This window comes from Bolinopsis microptera, chromosome 12, assembly GCF_026151205.1.
Source record: "Bolinopsis microptera isolate Bmic1 chromosome 12, MBARI_Bmic_1.0, whole genome shotgun sequence".
Lineage (NCBI taxonomy): Eukaryota > Metazoa > Ctenophora > Tentaculata > Lobata > Bolinopsidae > Bolinopsis > Bolinopsis microptera.
The window spans coordinates 6,269,804-6,289,992 of record NC_087083.1 but is presented as its reverse complement, the minus strand read 5'-3'; the positions used below and the strand labels follow the sequence as shown (position 1 = coordinate 6,289,992).

The following is a 20,189-nucleotide window of genomic DNA, read 5'->3' as shown; positions in this document are numbered from 1 at the left end:
GCCTTCGGCACGAGTCATGGATCGGGAAAAAATTGAAACTCTTGATCTGACAAAATATGACAATGCGTACGAATATAATCTTCTTAACAATCACACTACAGTTACAAATTATACCACATATTCGTATTACTATTAAGTGAAACAACAAATAAAGTCGTAATCCAGAAAGCGTAGGAAAATCTAGGGGGTTGAAATTCTAGAAAATAGAAATTCTTGAAAAATGTAGTGCCATTCACAGTCCTTTTTGTATCTTTTTATAAATGCAGAGTACTCGAAAGTTAATCACTGAAAATGATATTATACAGACTTAAATATAATGGAGAATCAGTTCTCGAATTCAAAATCTGTTGAATTTGAAAGGACTGTGAATATTAATAATAGTAATATTATTGAATATTTAGTTTGACAGATGGTGACGAAGTGAGATCTGGTATTGATAGTTTATTTTAACATTGTAAATTGCAGCTATATACTATGTAAGTTATTGTAACGTTATTGAAACCGCGTCGACAACTAATTGTTTTGAAACACTGACTGGAGACTCTCACTTCGTCACCAACTGTCAAACTATATGATCGACCCACTCATAAGAGCGAAGAAAGATTACCATTATTGAATATTAGTAATTATAGTAATATCATTAAATAAAACTAGTCTTGGCGATGTCAAATTTTGATAATTAACTTTCTGTCACAATGAATTTTATCTCGTTACTTTTTATTCAAGACTATTAAATTTTTGATTAATTAATCAATTACAAAAAAATCGTTATGTACATATTATCATCATATTACTCCAAAACAGTACAATTTTTCCAATATTTGGAAACCCTAAAAAATCAATTTCTCTTTATCAATAATGCTGTTAATAGTATTATGCGACTACGAAGTTCGTAGTACGAACTTATAAATTAAAAGCTGAGCTACCAAACTGTTGTAAAAAGCTTTTATAAACAAAGTGTTCACATTTAACTACATATTATAATACAAATGAACAACGTATAAACGCAATAATATATCACTATCAGAATCAAGTGAAACACACTCAATATCACGTGACGTCACACACCATACCACGTGACGTCACACACCATACCACGTGACGTCACACACCATACCACGTGACGTCACAAACCATATCACGTGACGTCACACACCATACCACGTGACGTCACACACCATACCACGTGACGTCACACACCATACCACGTGACCTCCCACACCATACCACGTGACGTCACACACCATACCACGTGACCTTCCACAACAAAGTCTCTTAATCCATTAATGGTAAGCAGATGACTCGAGCGATGCCCTTGAATATACAGGCGTGTAGCGGTTCGTACGGTACCAGCTCACCGTCAATAGTAACGTACGCTCCTGATTCCGAGAGCTCTGGTTCGAGCCTGAACGCTCTTACCTGAAGAGAGAATGTAGTGAGATAAATACTGAGTGGGACTCTGGATAACTATAATTAATTATAATTAACTATAATTAAGTATGATTAACTATAATTAATTATAATTAACTATAATTAAGTATGATTAACTATAATTAATTATAATTAACTATAATTAACTATAATTAACAAGTGGGGGCTCTAGAAGTAAAAACAGGATTATTAAAATGATCTGAAGGGAGATGTTTGCATGCAGTACAGTATGCAATATGCATACAGTATAAACTATAAGTATACAATATACATTATACACCCAGGGGTGGTTTTTGGTACTTAATTCTAGTACCAGTAATATGCTACATTTATTGCTATTTTTGATGCTAGAACTCTTAGTACAAACTTTTGGATGATAAATTGATTGATATTAGAAATACTGTTATGTAAAAATAATGATATTTCACGAATATCGAGAGATATCCACAATTTGAAATCAATGATAAACTCTCTACCTTTTCAAAGTGAATGGTCCTTGTTTCGTTACATTCAGGAGTGCAGTTATTCACCAACAGTTGGTAAAAATCCTGAAGATAATAAAAAAAATTTAAAATACGGTTTTTAAAATATAGGTTTGTAGAGGTTAACGCATCAAAAACTAAATAACTTAGAAATATTTGGGTGCTTTAGGGAAGATGATAAAAACGATGTGATGATAAAGACCTTATACAAATGAGTTTTTTAAATTCGATAAACAGAGGAATAGATCAAGTGCATTAAATTGTGCCATGTGCACTGTGCTTTGTGCATTGTCCTTCGAACTTCGAAGAAAGCGAAATTTCAACCGATAGAAGACCGGATACACAATCCCATAAAACTGTTAGAACCAATATTCATCGACCACAATTTCGTTTTGGCGCTGAAGAGTGATTGTGATCACAAAAGCTCACATTCAAATGCTGAGATCACTGATAACACACATTTCAGGTCCTAATCCCACAATCTACATACCCATTACTCACAAGTCATACACCGAACATTCAATCCCACATTTTTAGTGTGCAGAACACAAAACTGACATTTCAGCTCACACTTCAGCAGACACTAACTCTCAGAATAAACAAGGGGGGCTTTGCCGCTTTGTTGGCTGAAGTTCCGTGATTATATATATTAAATAACTGATCGTCAATGTTTACTTTGTAATAATGGTTACTTTGTAATAATGCTTACTTTGCTCTTTGTAATAATGCTTACTTTTTAATAATGGTTACTTTGTAATAATGCTTACTTTGTAATAAAACCAGCGGACATAACATTTGTTGTGCTTTGAACCAATCTCGTTTCAATTAAATCCGTGATGCTTTGACACAAACCGGAGTTGATTTCACTCAAAAGTCAAAACGCTTTATTTCAAACTCGCAGAAATCCCATTTTTCATGCTTTGTAAAAACAGTGACACACGTTCACTCAGGGTGTCCAGGTGGTGTTTAAAATAAGATGTACCTGGACACCCTGCGTTCAATGCTTCATCCCACCTGTCTATTGTAACCTTCGTTATTACTATCCGACCACATAAACCACAAATATCCACAATCTAACGGCATATCCAGCTCCGTTACTTGGATTGAGGAAGTCAGGTGGGTCCGAGAAAACGCGTTTACCGAGGAGAACTTTCCCTCTAACTGCGGGGAAATGTGAGTGAGTGAGCGTGAAACACGTGGCGTCACGTGAGTTGTGACGTCACGTGATGTCAACTCACGTGACGTCATCATACCTTTTTGGAGCGGCCCTGGGAGTGCATTAGGTGCACAAAACCGCAGTCTAGTTTCATTTTCTTGGCACACTGAAACTTTAGGGCAAGGTGGGTTAACTTGAACGCCATTATGGTTGAGAATTTACCATCTATCTGGGAGTAAAAGAGTTGTTAGTGAAAATGTGTTAAAATGTGTTAAAAGGTGTTAAAATGTGACATCACTTGATGTATCATTTATAAATATGTTTATAAATATGTTTCAAGAACCCCTCTTATAGTTGTTAGTGAGCTGTATTTTGGGAGTTGCTAGAATATTTCTATCAATTTTATTCAAGCTTCTCATAATTTCACGACAGAAAATGTACGATTGGCCCATGATAAATCCGTAGATCAAATGCCCAACATCCTCTGTAAACATTAGGTACGAAAAACGCATCACAATTGGAGACCAAGTTAGCTAATAATGATATCCTGCCAATTTATCAATTAAATTTGAACCAAGAAAGAAAACAATATCTCACCAATTTCCAAGAGTCCGGTATATCACTGTTCAGCCCAATATTCTCGATACTATCAGTTATTTGTTGAAGAGCTACGGGATCAAGTTCAGGTACTGGGACACATTTCTTACACTGACACGTGTCAGAAGATTCCTATAATTAGTAATAAGTTAATCATTAATTAGTTAATTATTAGTAATGATTAAGGGGGCAAACCCCAAATCTGTCCAGACCTAATGACCTCATAGGCAGTTCAGTGACCTTCTAGCGCACCGTTTCCACACAAAAAAAAATCATTTTGAGAATTCCCATTTTTGTAATCGACCATTTCCTGGTTAAGAGTGCAATTTTCGGAAAAAATTATTTTGTGGTTGAGACGCTATAAGTTAATCATTTCTTGCGGTAACGGGTTGAAATTTTGCTCGCCCTTTATTCACATCTATTTCAATGTGTGTGTAAAATCTTGATATCGTATCTAAAAAGGCTGGTGTGTTATGAATTTTTAAAGTCAAAAAGCTAAAATTGTCCTTTTCAGGCTTATTTTAACAAAAAGTCAGTCAGGGAAGATCGGATTGATTTGATGCTTGACATCAAATTGTTCTCTGAATTCTGGCGCAGTTTTTGATGCCCTCAAAAATGTTTTTACTCATTCCCCTTCAGATCTATTGGACCTCAAAGCCAAACAACAAATTTAGGCACATTTTTCGTTTTTAATATATACCGATTTTTCTAAAATTTTGATAGGAATGTGCTAGTGACTTTTTGAAGGGTGCAAAATAACCGCAACTAGCACATTTATATATGAGTTATGAACAACAAAACACCCTAAAATGCTTCCCTTGAAGTTATGGGAGAAAATGTGATTTTTCATCTGCAAAGCCAAAAAATCACATTTTCTCCCATAACTTCAAAGGGAAGCATTTTAGGGTGTTTTGTTGTTCATAACTCATATATAAATGTGCTAGTTGCGGTTATTTTGCACCCTTCAAAAAGTCACTAGCACATTCCTATCAAAATTTTAGAAAAATCGGTATACCTTACAAGACATATTTATATGGTACGAAATTTGGGGATTTTTGGAAAAAATCCCCATATTTTCGTACTACCAAAATTGTGGCCGCCATTCCAAAATCCCACACATTAATTTGTATGTAATTGGCTTAAATAGGGCTAATTTGAGGTGAATTTGTCAAATAAGTTGTTTTACGTGTTTTGTGAGACAAGGATACGCATTTCTCAGGTAAATAGAAAGTTACTTAGTATAAAAATCACCGATACCCTCTGGAGGGTTAGAAGTCAAACTTAGTCTCACATTCAAGAGTAGGGGAGACTTAATTGACAAGCTCAAACCCCTGTTGAGGGAGGCATACACCTGGGACTACACCGGTGAGCAGACTCAAGGTGAAAGAGACGACGATGAAGACGATTTAAAGAAGAGAATGATTTTTAATTAATTTAGTTTTTCACGATTTAAAAAAATTCCATCAAAAACTGATTTTGATTTCTCTGAAATAATTTAGCGTGAAAATGCGACAATTTAATTTCTAAAAAAAATCCCCATATTTTCGTTCCCCCATAATTCCGATCCCCAGAATTATGATCCACATAAATATGTCTTGTAAGGTATATTAAAAACGAAAAATGTGCCTAAATTTGTTGTTTGGCTTTGAGGTCCAATAGATCTGAAGGGGAATGAGTAAAAACATTTTTGAGGGCATCAAAAACTGCGCCAGAATTCAGAGAACAATTTGATGTCAAGCATCAAATCAATCCGATCTTCCCTGACTGACTTTTTGTTAAAATAAGCCTGAAAAGGACAATTTTAGCTTTTTGACTTTAAAAATTCATAACACACCAGCCTTTTTAGATACGATATCAAGATTTTACACACACATTGAAATAGATGTGAATAAAGGGCGAGCAAAATTTCAACCCGATACCGCAAGAAATGATTAACTTATAGCGTCTCAACCACAAAATAATTTTTTCCGAAAATTGCACTCTTAACCAGGAAATGGTCGATTACAAAAATGGGAATTCTCAAAATGATTTTTTTTTGTGTGGAAACGGTGCGCTAGAAGGTCACTGAACTGCCTATGAGGTCATTTGGTCTGGACGGCACAAACCACTGTTTTGGTGTATGCCCCCTTAAGTGGGAACTGCTTTAGGTAAGCCGCTAGCGATATCTTACATATCACATTTTAACGATTTCCGACTGTTAGTATAGAATGACAAATCAAACATCGATAAATACTGGTATTGTCTCAGACCCCCGCGACCAAATACCAATACATTGCCCCCCCGGCCCCCCCCCCCCCCTCCACATTTATTCACCAACAAACCTGTAAAGTAACAGACTCCGAAACAACACGACTCCGGTCCGGTATTTTAGAGTCGATATCTTGCGAGTCTCCGTCCGAGTCTGAATCCACGTCGTTAAGAGCCGTGAAGTCGAAATTAGGGTCTAATATTTCCCTGGGGACGGTGGGTTTATAGAACTACTCTTTATTGAGTCCTAGACACATGACGTCACGTGAGTTCTGACGTCACGTGAGTTCTGACGTCACGTGAGTTCTGACGCCACAACTCACGTGACGTCCGATGCCGGAACAGTATCCCAATTCCAGCACCTTCAACTTCATCATAAATTTTCGAGTAAATTAAGATGATCGATGATTTAAAGATGTGACAGAAAAATCGTACTATAGTGCCCGTGTTACCTTGCCCATAAAAACATGTTTCGGATAAATAGTCTGAAAATTTAAAATTATATACCCGATCGCGTCCCCAGATACGTCAAGATTTCCTGAAATAACTGAGGTGCTCGATTTATTCATTATCGAGTCTTTTTCTATCTTTTTTGGACGGGGAACGGGTCGGGGGGACGAAACAGCTGAAGGAGGGTTAAGAATAAAAAATTAATACTTAAATCAAATAATTAAATAAAAAACTAATACTTAAATTAAATACTTGAATTAATAACTCATAGTAAGATAGTAACAAGTGATAACAAACAAAAAATGAACTTTTTTCAAATCCTTTTATCGGGACGATAAATTCATTTGTGGTCAAAATCAATGAAACAGTTGATGCCCGCAACTGGATTGCAGGAGATGCAGAAGCTCTGAATCGCAGAATAAGATCTTGCATCAAGAAGATTCCCAAGCAAAATGTACAAGCCACTTCAGGCTGTATTAAGAAAGAGATTGCTCTGTGCCTACCGCAAGGGGCTTCCAAGTGTTTGCCATCGACTATTTGAGTTCAAATTGTCCAAATTTTAACACTGTTTCATCGATTTTGACCACAAATGAATTGATAAAAGGATTTGAAAAAAGTTAAGTTTTTTTGTAATCACCCGTTACAACACTAGCAGCATCTTACAGACTGTTTAACAGGATACTTAACATGGAGTTAAAGTTCCAACGTCGGGCCAGCTTAGGTTTGTTTGTCGTTTAAGTCGCAATTTCTCCGTAGTTAAAAAAGTCCGGTAAGTCAATATAATATGTATTTTCAGCGTTGAAAAGTTTGTAATTTACTTATTTAATTACAATAAACATTATTTACTCGATTTAGATTCCGGCTCATCTCCAACCGGTGCAAACCAAACTTTACCACTCTTAACAGGGAAAGATACAAGCTTCTTAACAGCTTCCACCGTGAACCTCGCCTCGCCCATCCACCTGCGAAAATTTAGTCACGTGGTGTATTTACATAGTCATTTTAATTATTTTCTAAATTTTTATTTTGCACATTATTTATTCATTTATTTATTTTTATTGATGTATAGTCAAGACGTGAGTGTTAGGGCTCTCATTGACAAATTTATGTTTAATCCTGTTTAACATATAAATAAATTCAACAATTAATTAATAACAATACAATCTGGGCAGCAAGTTGGTTTATTTACAAACTTCCCCAGTATAACACGGAGTAATCAAACATTAGGATGATCCAAAATCAAAAAGTTCAGACATGTATTTTATTGAGATCAAATCAACTAAACTGATCAACTGAACTGATAAAGCACATATACAATATACATCGTACATTATATATACATTGTACATATAATATACAATATACATGTTACATTTATTACATATACAAAGTTTATGTGATTCTGAATGCTGTTGACACAAAAAGCGTTAAGAATTTAAATGAAGATGTCTGTAAATTTTCCTCCGCAGCTGCTGTCACAAATGAAAGTTAAATTCACTTTCAATTTCATGACTTAAAATCGAAATAGCAAACAAAATCAAGCGTTGTATTGAGATATCAGCAGCAACACCATGCAAAAAATGTTTCAAATCGTAACCACGTGGTAAAAACGCGGGAAAACACAGTGCTGAACATCAACATAAAACGAACACTCGAACAGTCACGTGTGCGCAAACACGTGACAACGGCGAAAAAACTGCTCAATGATTTTGGATCACCTCTCGTCATAACTCAAAAGTATTTACAAAATAAGTTACCTCATTTTTTCGCTTTCTATATCAACAGCACTCAAAATGCCCCACGCGATAGATAAAAACGACCACATGACGTTTTCTCCCTGCAGAGATTTCTTGATAGGGAACACGTGATGTGTCATGTGGTGTATCACGTGGTGTGTCATGTGGTGTATCACGTGGTGTGTCACGTGTTGTGTCACGTGTTGTGTCACGTGGTGTGTCATGTGATGTGTCACGTGTTGTATCACGTGTTGTGTCATGTGTTGTGTCACGTGGTGTGTCACGTGGTGTGTCATGTGGTGTGTCATGTGGTGTGTCACGTGGTGTGTCACGTGGTGTGTCATGTGGTGTATCACGTGGTGTGTCACGTGGTGTGTCACGTGGTGTGTCACGTGGTGTGTCACGTGGTGTGTGGGGAAGATAACTTAATCCGTCTGATAGGGACACGGGAGAAATTGAAGCAATCAAGCGAATCCAGATGCTGGGTGTATAATAGGGGCCTAGTGTAAATAGGGGTCTAGTGTAAATAGGGGTCTAGTGTAAATAGGGGTCTAGTGTAAATAGGGGCCTAGTGTAAATAGGGGTCTAGTGTAAATAGGGGTCTAGTGTAAATAGGGGTCTAGTGTAAATAGAGCTATAGAGGCCTAGTGTAAATAGGGGCCTAGTGTATTGGTGTAAGTAGGATTTGGATTCGCCTGAGTGGACAAGACGGTGCTTAACGATAAGGTTTGAGAATTCGGCTTCATCAGTTGAAGTGTTTAATGAGTCAATTGGCTGTACTGTAAAGCTGTAAGTGTATTTTATGAATTTCCCACTTTTAAGGGTTTTTGCACCAATCAAAATGATCAAAACCCAGGATCGTTGATTTCAGCTAGCTAGCATCATGCTGATTGCTTGATGTCAAAAATCAATGGTTATAATCATTTATGAACAAAACCGGACAGTTTTATCATTGTTTACGTTAAAAATCACGGATCAAACGAATTAAGAAAAAGGATCAGACGAATAAATGAGGGGATTGACTTCTGTTCATGCGAGTTGATCATGTGAAATATTCATTCGACTTGATCGGTCTCCATGGTTATCAGATTAACTACATAAAGCTGTTATATGACCTGTTCATTTCGCTCTCGATGTCGATAGAGCTCATAAACCCCCAACAAATTGCTTGGAAAGACCACATCACCTTTTCACCCTATATCGATATCGAGAATTTAAAAATGGTGAGCTGTCCATTATTCTGGAATATTCTAGAGACTAGAATATTCTAGAATACACTGACCGTTCAAGGATCGGATGATTTTATGCAGAAAAGTAGTAGGGGCTTTGAAAGAAAATAGTGCCTTTTCAGTCAGCGTGCATTAAACAATCTGATAAGATCAGAATCGAGTAGAGCAAATAACCTAGAGAACACAAGAGGAGAAATTAAATAAAAATCCCATTCAAGCTGATAAATAATTTCACTTTTTTTTTTAAATGGTGTGTTGAAGTATACCTGCTCGACCCGAACCATATCCAGTGGTGTGGAAATACCCCTAATAGCAACGTACACAGCATCCATAAGAGTTGCAGGAACAGTGGACTGATGGAGGATTGCTGCACATAGTCCGTTTCCTGTAATAATCTTAGGTGAAAAGTTAGGTTGTGTGCGATCCCTACTTGTGATATTATTCGATCGTTGGCAAGTGCTAGGGCTGCAATGTAATTCTGTGAGCTAAATCGTAACCCTTAGTCATAATCCTTCTATTAATGGGATATTGACTTATTATTCTTATTGTTCCCTCATAAAAGCTGCAACGGCAATGCCCACTGATCCTGAGTATCACTAATTGCTCAATTGCTCGAGTGAGTCCGGAATCCGCGCACATGGTTTACTTACACAGCTACTCGCGTCTCACAGATGAGCAGGTGTAATTTGATCACGATACAAATCACATGCTACTATTTAGCAGATAAATATAATAATAAAAGGCGCGTTTTACGGCGCGTAACTTCAATACACAGTATTCGCGCGTTCCATTTAGTTCAGTGCAAGAAGTTACTCGCTAACTTACATGTAAGTTCACCACGTGGAATAGCAGCAATGAGCAATTATGTCATAATTGGATCAACGATTTCAATGAGGCGATTAAAATATTTTCTACACGTTCATACTTGGATAATAATATATACTTGGGTACTGGGTAGATTGGCCTTATCTTGTTCTGAAGCGTGACAGCGATCAACCAATTCTTATTGATCCATATTACATTAGAACCTCGACTAAATGTCGCGAGTAAAAGCAAAATCGGAACCATTCACAACTAGTTACTAGTTGGGAAGGGTGCCGATTTTGTTGAACTAGTAACAAAAACTAGTAACAAAAACCCCGTCAAGCAAGTAATTGCTTATACCTAGTAATCGTCGAACAATCAATAAACAATTTAGCTGATTATCTGATTATCTGATTATCTGATTAGCTAATTAGCTAATTAGCTAATTACCTGAACCACCAGGGATGATAGCAAGTGGTATTTTAATAGCCTCCGCGTGATCTTCTCGTTTCATCAGGCCGTTAAAAACTTCAAATACAATACCATCACCTGGAATGTTAAGATGTAAAATTAAAGTTTTGAATTAATTATCAATAATTACAACACTACAAATCTATTCCCTCTATTACATTTATTGAGGACGTTACAGAAAGAATTGATTTAATGTAGTTGGAGGAGTCCTAGCTCTCCTCACGTCCCGAAATGGCGTTTCTTTTGTATCAAATAAGCACAAATTTGCAGAAAGCGAAATTCTTGGCGTCACAGTTGTTGAATTTGTTCTCAGGACCTCCTTATGTTCACAACTTTTTCAATAACTCAATAAAGGAAGGTTAAGGTATTTTTGGTATGATGAGAAATATGTGATTTATCTTATCTGCACCGCGCACTAGTACTGCACCTCTGCACAACCGGGTGGATATTGTACGTCAATATGACGTGTCGAGCATCACAAACACAACCATCTCAACTCTGTTGCTGTTTACATATAACTGTGTACATAGTACTGTGTACATAGTACTGTGTACTATGACTGATAGATGTACTGAGTGTAGTATAAGAGTATAAGTAGTCTAGACTTTACCTATAACTCTATAAGCGGGTTACACCGTTCAAACCAAATAAACTCATTAAACAATTCTACAAGTCTAGACAATATTCGTACAACATGTTATTAGTTGGTCATTAGTTAATCATAGTATTTCTTCATATTGTCCCAATTGAGACAAATTTTAGGCAGCTTTTAACCTTGTAGTTACATCAAAACTACGATGGGATAATTCCAGTATCTAGAGGTAAACTAATTACAAATTCCACCATAACAACATCTGTAATTTACGTTGCCTTTAGACATGAAGGGAAACACACAATAGTAGGCTTGAGTAAATAAACTACATCTTTAGAGCCTCATGTAATAGATTTGTAGTGTTGTAATTTAATTAGTTTAATTAGTTTAATTTAGAAAACAAAATAGCAGTATTTAGTAATAGATTTGTAGTGTTGTAATTTAATTAGTTTAATGAGTTTAATTTAGAAAACAAAATAGCAGTATTTACCAGAAACTGTCATGATAGCAGAATACTTGAAGAGCTCTTTACACTCCTGCACGTAATCTCGCGCGTGACCACTGTACTCAGTGTACACTACCTCGCTTGTTATTCCCGCCACGTCCAGCATCGGTTTGACTGGAAATGTAGCAATCAATATATAGTTGTAAATTGTAAAACAATAAAACTAGTCAACCGATACAGTCAGCGGGTATATTAAAGTCATTATTGTAACGGTATATTAGAACCAGACAGACACAAAGTGTGAAGGGCCTGAACGGAACCCCTCGGTTTCAGTTCCTTGTTTAACACTGCCGTACAGCAAGGACATCCACCGAGTTGGCAAGGCTGGGCACGTAGCTCACTCCACAATTTGCTCTGTCAAATGTTGCTTATATACCGAGAATCTACAGGAAATGTTTCCTTGTAGGTTTTTTAGAGGGTGATCTGTGAACAGACAATTACCTCATTCCCAACTTATAGGAATTAGAATTCCTATACTATCTATATCTAATGTAGGGATATCATCAGCGAGTATATCTGTCTATCATTAATTCCAGCCCTTATTGTCACACATATATCCGGACGAATCAATAAAATATCAGGTATTTTAAGGAATAAAAGAGTAAAACATCTTAGTACAAGATTAATTGATTAATTACCTGTGTTAAGCCACATCTTTTTGGCGATACCTTTGCCTCCTTTAGGGTTTACAAAAGCTAGAAACGTTCTCTTCTTTGACGTTATGGTTCCGCTTGCTGTCTCGTCACACCTGTGAAAGAAGTCTCATTGAGCCGTGTATTATTATTGAGTCTCATGATTTCATGTTTCTTTCATTCAAATTTCTAATTGTTTCTGGGGCATTTTAATCAGTTTTGAAAAAAAAAACAACAGAAGGGATAAAAGCATATTATATATGGATAACATTATAACGGTATTATTTTCGGCTAAACGAGGTAAATTGAACTCAGAGAACACTCTCATGACGTAATACGTATTATATAGAACCGGTACTACCACAACCGTTGGTACCATCTCACCATCTCAACATCAGCTGATGTCTTCTTCTTCCTATTTCATAGTCACGTATAAGTAGTTACAATGTGAAATGTGGTTGGAAGAGTGTAATAAGTGTGTGCAAATGTGAGTTGCCAAGTTACGTGTGTACTCTAGTAGCAGGTTGTGGACTGGTGACACCAGGTTGAAGCACTTCCATCCCATTACATAATACTAAATCTTACTATATATATATAAATCGAGACGATATTATATATATATTATTATATATATATTGTTAGTCAGCCACAACTGTCAGTAAAATAACGCGTTGACTTCAAATGTCGGTAAAATATACCTTTACAGTCATCCTCAAATTATTTGTTATATAGTAGTGTTGAAAGTATTAAAACATATTATATTATATATAGTTTACAGTATTGGCTGACTAACAATATATAATTATAATATACATATGTTTTCCGTATAATTTTACTGACACCACGGCATCAACTTTAACCTTTTAACACGATGTTCCGCAAAAACCGTAAAAGATATAAAACTGAAACTTTTTTGACTGGTTTAAATGCTTTCAAATCAGCATGAAAAAATAAAAATTGGCCCAGGAACAAGAATTTTAGTGCCCAAAAGCACACTTTTTCTGTGCCCAACATGTACATTACAGATCTTAACCACGCGGTCTATTAGCGCACGCTGCCGTGGCTTATGAGTTGTTCCCTCATTAATTATTTTACTACTTTACCGGCGTCTTAGGTTATAAATAAATAAAAGTAACCGTGGGCCAGTGCAAGCCACAGCTTTAGATAATGATCAGTTTTATTCATTACTTAAAGGTCTTAACATACGTTTGTGATAAAGTAGTCCGAAAAACTTTTCATATTATATTGATTCAATCTACGCTGATTATAAGTTTTAGGATGAATGAGACTCCGATCCTGGAAACTACTCAGTACAGAATTTATGATAACTTGCTAGCGTTCGGGTTCTTTGCCTGCTTTGTGATCGGACTGCCGGGAAACTGTCTAGCTTTGAGATATTTCGTCCTACAACTCTACAACATGCAAGTTTAATTACTCATAATTAATGCACGTGCGACGAACGGGCTAGGGACATGACTTTAAATTGCTTATTACTTTATCATTATTGATTATAGTCATAGCGAAATAAAAACAATGCATGTGCAAAGCGAGCATGTGTTGAAGCCCTCTACGATCTGAAAGGGTCAATCAACAGTTATCACTCTAATCACGTGCCTTTAATCCTGTACATTACAGATCTTAACCATGCGGTCTATTAGCGCACCCTGCCTAGCCTCAGCTTATGAGTTGTTTCCTCATTAATTATTTTACTACTATACCGGTGTTTTAAGTTATAAATAAATTAAAGTAACCGTGGGCCAGTGAGCCACAGCTTTAAATAATTATCAGTTTTATTCAGTACTTGAAGGTCTTAACGTAAGTTTGTGATAAAGTAGTCCGAGAAACTTTCCATAATATATTGATTCAAGGACACGTTTTTTTTAAGTGTGGTGAAAATGACTTTGAGTGCCATGACACTTTTGACAATGAAAGTAAAATGACTAGTAACTAGAAAGTGTTGCACAGAAATGCCTTTAATCTTAGCTGCCCCTGTAAGGAAAATCCATTAGTTAGTTAATATGTCATAATATAGTACCAAGGTAGTGCCAGTTTTCAGCATTTTGGACTATAATGTTTAAAACGCCCGTAAAAAACCGAATTTTGCGACTTTTCTGTTCAAAATTCAGATTATGTCTCAGAATTATTCAAAGAATATTTGGATTGGGGTAGGAATACTTGAACTGTGCTCAAAATAAGCAAAAAGTCATTTGTTTGGTCAAATTTCTAGTTTGGTTGAAGGGGTTGTACAAGGCCCATACTTTCGATCAGCTTGTGAATGAACAGTAACAACTTTCAAGAAACGTTGGTCTGTAATAATGTAACCTAGGAAAAACCTATTGTGTGCCTGTATTCAGTAAAAATTCACTCACAAAATTACAATTGAGTTTTTTTTACATTGCAGTAGCTAGAAAGCAAAAAATTAGAACGTTTTTCAATCATACTGTCGAGATTAAGTCTGCTCAACAGCATTCTGTCCGAAAATCAACTTAAGAGTGTGTCAGTTTTCAGTAAAAAGTCATTTTTAGGTCAAATTCATCACGATTAAAAATTAGAAAGAAATGACTCTTTGCTGAATATTGGCACTATACAATTGATGTCTGACAGCCTAAGCAGGTTCATTAAGATGATTCTTTACAAAATCTAACGATATTGTGTGTTCTAATTCAGCAAAAAGTCATTTTATAAATAATATTTTTAGCTTAAAATCTTCATAGAAATGACTTTTTGCTGAATATTGGCACGATAAAGTAGATTTCTGACAACAATATCATGTTCATCATGGAAATTTGGGACATACTATTGATGTTTGAAGTTCATTGTGCCAGTTTTAAGTTAGTTATAGCAGGTTATCACAACACGGCTTACAAAGCACAAATTTTATGTGATTTACCATTGGTATATGCCTAGAAAAATAAGTCATTTTAAGCTGAATAATGGCACACAGTGCAACAAAATTGTGCCACATTAAACAAAAAAGGCACAACGCTCCCTCAAACAATATTCTGAACTAAAAGGAGTGCCATTTAGCAGTAAGAATGACTATTTCAGTCAAATAAGTCACTTTTTACTGATTTTCAGGACACATTTGTTGTTTAAATTTTCAGGATATAACTAAACTAAGATTCGTATCTGCAACATAAACAATTTGGTGGTTTGAGATGATTGATAATGCTGATATTGACTTCCAATAGTTGGTAATTCCCACGCTGGCTGCAGCAGTCACTACAGCTGATTAGTGGTACTCTAATATTATTATCTGTTTTTGACCCCTTTATGAACACATTACTTTTCGAAATAGATGCTTAAACTAACACTTGTACACCCATGGATCAAGAAATGGACAATTTTTGTCTTTTTACATCATTTATCTATATGACTGATATGCTGAATTTGGGCACTCGGGACATAATTGAGTGTAAGCAGTACAGAGTTCAAGCCGTCTTTTAACTGATTAATGGCAACTTCAATCTAAAAGTCAATAAGGTGACTGAAAAAGAGAACTGAAATTTCGATACTTATTTCATCAATTAAAAAAAGATAAATTTCAAGCTGATACATGTGTGACTTTTTGCTGATGGCTCGCACATAGACATGTAAGAATAAGTTTAAAGACACAACCAAACATTATCTTATCCAGAAAATAGCACAGTCACGCCTTGATCTTTTTAATATTTTGACAAGAACCATCAATAGAGTAGTCGTATTCAGATATAAAAATGACTTTTTGCTGGATTCTGTCACTTACTGGAATTGCTAATAATGACTAAAATGCTGAAAACAGTTACTCGCTCCAATCTACTAGTGTTATGTGAACAATATTTGAGCAAAATATGGCAAAATCAATGGAATTAGTCAATTGGAGGTTAAAATGGTTTGCTGATTTTTGGCACTCAGTTTAATTGCTCATAAGTCATATTCTGCTTGAGCCTGGCACTTCGTTTTTTCAAATCACAACTGCTGAATATTTTCACTTCATCCTATGTACAAATGTATGTTTGCACTTTAAAAAGCATTGCGACTTTTTCCTCATTTTGTGCACTCTACTTTGAAAAAGGTGAAATCAGCAACTCACCACACTTAAAAAAAACGTGTCCTCAAGCTACGCTGATTATAAGATTTAGGATGAATGAGACTTCGATCCTGGAAACTACTCAGTACAGAATTTATGTTGGCTTGCTAGCATTCGGGTTCTTTGCCTGCTTTGTGATCGGACTGCCGGGAAACTGTCTAGCTTTGAGATATTTCGTCCACACATAAAACGAAATCTGTCAACTCTTCTTTAAACAGTTCTATAGTTGCCTGTTCTATTTCTATTGATATAGGTTCCTCCGTCATTCACCTTCCATTTGCTTTTAATCTGCTGAACACCACTTTAGAGTTAGACGGGTTCCTGCTAGTGAATTTAACAGATTTGTTGAATTAGGGTGAAAATAATGCCATCATTATACTTATTGTATACACTATACATTGTCCCACTCAGCTGACACACAATAATTACTGTTTTATCATCACATGATCACATGATACGGAACAGACTCAATACTCAATACTGTCTGCACAATACTGTCTATGTAATAATTACATTTATAATATTATATGAAACAAGACATTATTCGAGTGATTATGGAAACTGGTAAGCGGACTGAATCCCTAACGGTCCGAAGTTACTACCAGTGAGTAGGGAATAGAGGGTAAGGGTAAGGGTAAAGGTAAGTGATAGGGTAAGGGTAAGGGTAAGGTAAGGGTAAGGGTAAGGGTAAGGGTAAGGGTAAGGGTAAGGGTAAGGGTAAGGGTAAGGGTAAGGGTAAGGGTAAGGGTAAGGGTAAGGGTAAGGGTAAGATGAACCTTCATTTGAAAATAATGAACATACCAGGAAGAATTATTTTAATTGGGCACTCAGTGACTGAGCTATTAACGCCTATGTATGGGTACTAACTCTTGGTCCACCCGGTATTATTATATATTTCATACATTTTTTAAAGCCTAAATAGTATACAAAAATAGAGTGATTAATTAATTTATCACATAAATTGTGCCCATTTAAAATCGCAACAGTATTTTTACATCACCCCGGAAATGACATCGCCATTACTTGACTAGGTGTTCTACAGTTACAATGTTAAATAATTAATGAAAACAATCACATCTTAACTTAAATAGGTAACATGGGAAACCAAGCATCAAAGTTATCTGTAGCCACAATTCCTGATTCCTACACCGCAATATCAATATGTTCGCATTCCAAGATAAGGGTCATGAATGTGACTCCAGACGTGAGAGAAATGCTTGAAAGACTCGACCAAGAAATAACTGCCAAATGTGGATTCACTCGAGGTCCTCTTATCGAATACTACGGTACTCTAAAGATGCATGTTGGGGATATCCGCACTTTCACAGCTGGGGGAGGAAAAACCAGAGCTACTCTTGGAAAGTTCTTTGCTCTACGTCTGTTGGAAGAAATGTACAATTTAGGCTACAACATGCACATAAGCAGTGATTTAGCACGACAATGTGACCAGGCTACTTGGTTCTTTTCAAAGAGTGCGATACCCAACGAAAACAGAGCTCGATCTAGAGTTTGCTGTATTGCTCCTGGTGGGATGGACGGCAACAAACTTGCCCTTCTGCATCATGATGAACATATAAAACAAGCAGTTATGCTAGCTCTTGGAGATGCATGGCCCAAGGGTGTATCGGGAACCGAGGATATTATGTCCTCTGGTGAGATGCTGCATGAGATTTCTTTAAATGGATACTGGGGTCATACTCACGAAGATGGGATAAACACTCGAAAAGCAATTTGCAGTTTGGTTGGAAGGATGGGTGGACTAAACTGGAGGCTTCTTGCTTCAACTAATTTAAAAGGGACTGCCGACTCCTTCTTCTTTATGTACGATCCAACTTTTACTGCTCATCCAAATGATTTCTGTATGCTGACCTTGTCTAAAACGGACAGGTTGAGGTTGATTAACTGCAACCACCTTCTTGAGCCTTTGGAGACCGCTATTACTGATGCTGGTCTTTCTATCCAAGAAAAGCTGGATTATTACGGTAGCCATGAAATAAAAGTACATGGAAATCCTTGGCATTCCACAGATCATGAAGCCATTGTTGCACGAAGAAGTATTTCGCGGATTATGGAAGTTTTTGGGCAAAATGGATATACTCCTCTTTACGCAATTGACATAAGCCGTAGATTGACTGATAAAGCCTCTATTCTCTTCCGGAAAAATCCATACCCAGTAAACTGCAGATATGCTTGCTTGTCATTGACCAGCTTAAATAGGCTTCGGCTACTTGATTTTCCCATCGATGTTGGTTTCCCAATGAGGGATTGTATCTACCAGTTCTATCCATTTGGTGTTCAAAAGGAGGTCAATTTACCAGACTCAAACCTAGAAATAAAAGTTCAGGGGTGTCCCTGGACTGCTCATGATATGTCCAAGGGTGCTGTTTTTCATCACATGAGAGCTGTTTTGGGCAAAATGATGGCGGTCGCGGCCCAGCATGGCTGGTATGTCTCTCTTTCAGCAGATGTTTCGTCAAAAGCCAGTGAAAGTGACAATAATGTTCATAGCATCTATTTTGTAAAAATACAATGAGAAGTTTTACTGAATTTTAAACAAATAAAAACTTTAAAACCAAATTCAAAAACAGAACATTATTCAATGCTGATATTTTCTGTTATTATTTATATTACTACTTAGGATCGAAATATTTTAACTGTTTCGATTTTTAATTTTAACAGAGCTATTTTTTGCTGGTTATGTAAAATAAAATAGAATATCAACACATATACCAATTTTATAGAAAAATACAAATTATATGTTTGGAAAATGGTATATCTGATGCAAATAGCCAATTAACTAATTGAATAAAGATGCATTTCCTGCAAATTAATCATATGCAGATGTATTTTGTCCATATGGATGCCATAAAAGCAAAATTGGGGCTATTATACTTATTATATTGCAGAAAAAATGTGTAAAATTTTAAAAGCGTTTTTCTCAAAACTATGAAAATGCAGATAAACCAGTTTAGAATATTATGTATCCGCACCATTTTACTGATACTTAAACTTTTTTGACTGGTTCAATTTATGCTTTAATGGCCTTCAAATCAGCATGAAAAAATAAAAAACAAATAAAAAAGATTAAGCGAATTAAATAGGTAATAATTATTTTAGTCTCTTGAGGTTTGACACCACTTTAGAGTTAGACTCTTGTTCCTGCTCGTAAATACGTACAGCGTATAGTTTCCTGCTAACTAAAGCTGGAACTAACTATTTTTATCAAATGAATTTGTAAGTTGATAAAAATGTTAATTAAATAAAAAGTGTTGATTAACATCTAATTACCCTAATTACTCGCTAATTACCCGTATATTTGTTGGGTGATCGCTCTCCTCCAATTCATACACTGACTCACGTTACCACTTGCTGTCTCGTGTTGGTTTGCACATAGGATTACTTGCTTTTTACAGCGTTGTATTTTACCGTTAAACCTGAAATTGTTAAATTAATAGTAGGTCCAAAATTAATTCATTAAGTTAAACAACATTTTTAATAATGGATAATAATTTAAGTCACGTTACAATTTTCAGGTAGGCGTAATTTTTACAGCATTTTATTAGGGACAAAAGTATAATCAAGATCACAATTATTCATCCATTATAGATGGATGCCACTGAAAATCTTAAATCATTATTAGGTATATAAAACATGCAATGTGAGTATTAACATCATTCTCATTGCACATGTACATTGTACAATTGTACGTATCGAAGTTAAATTATTTCACTTAAATTATTTAATTTTGCAGCAATATGTCCACACTCCACCACAATGCAACCGAATAT

The 20,189-nt window shown here is 35.9% G+C and overlaps 1 protein-coding gene across 4 annotated transcripts in view; it reads right to left on the bottom strand.

Moving 5' to 3' along the window:
- Positions 1-62: 62 nt before the first annotated feature.
- Positions 63-20,189, bottom strand: part of LOC134824322 (sphingosine kinase 2-like) — a 60,510-nt gene continuing 40,383 nt past the window's right edge. Inside the window, exons 4-17 of one of the 4 annotated variants that reach the window (XM_063836197.1) lie at positions 19,710-19,835; positions 12,339-12,448; positions 11,686-11,814; positions 10,583-10,681; positions 9,595-9,713; positions 8,121-8,200; positions 7,210-7,325; positions 6,421-6,538; positions 5,988-6,120; positions 3,667-3,798; positions 3,167-3,298; positions 1,908-1,979; positions 1,258-1,419; positions 63-1,213 (exon numbers count right to left, since the gene is read on the bottom strand). In XM_063836197.1, coding sequence (XP_063692267.1) covers positions 1,276-1,419; positions 1,908-1,979; positions 3,167-3,298; positions 3,667-3,798; positions 5,988-6,120; positions 6,421-6,538; positions 7,210-7,325; positions 8,121-8,200; positions 9,595-9,713; positions 10,583-10,681; positions 11,686-11,814; positions 12,339-12,448; positions 19,710-19,835 — 1,510 coding nt within the window. In that variant the 3' untranslated portion in view covers positions 63-1,213; positions 1,258-1,275. Of the gene's footprint in view, positions 1,420-1,907; positions 1,980-2,927; positions 3,075-3,166; positions 3,299-3,666; positions 3,799-5,987; positions 6,121-6,420; positions 6,539-7,209; positions 7,326-8,120; positions 8,201-9,214; positions 9,295-9,594; positions 9,714-10,582; positions 10,682-11,685; positions 11,815-12,338; positions 12,449-19,709; positions 19,836-20,189 lie in introns of all 4 variants that reach the window. The other 3 variants (XM_063836196.1, XM_063836195.1, XM_063836194.1) reach the window with 3 other exon arrangements.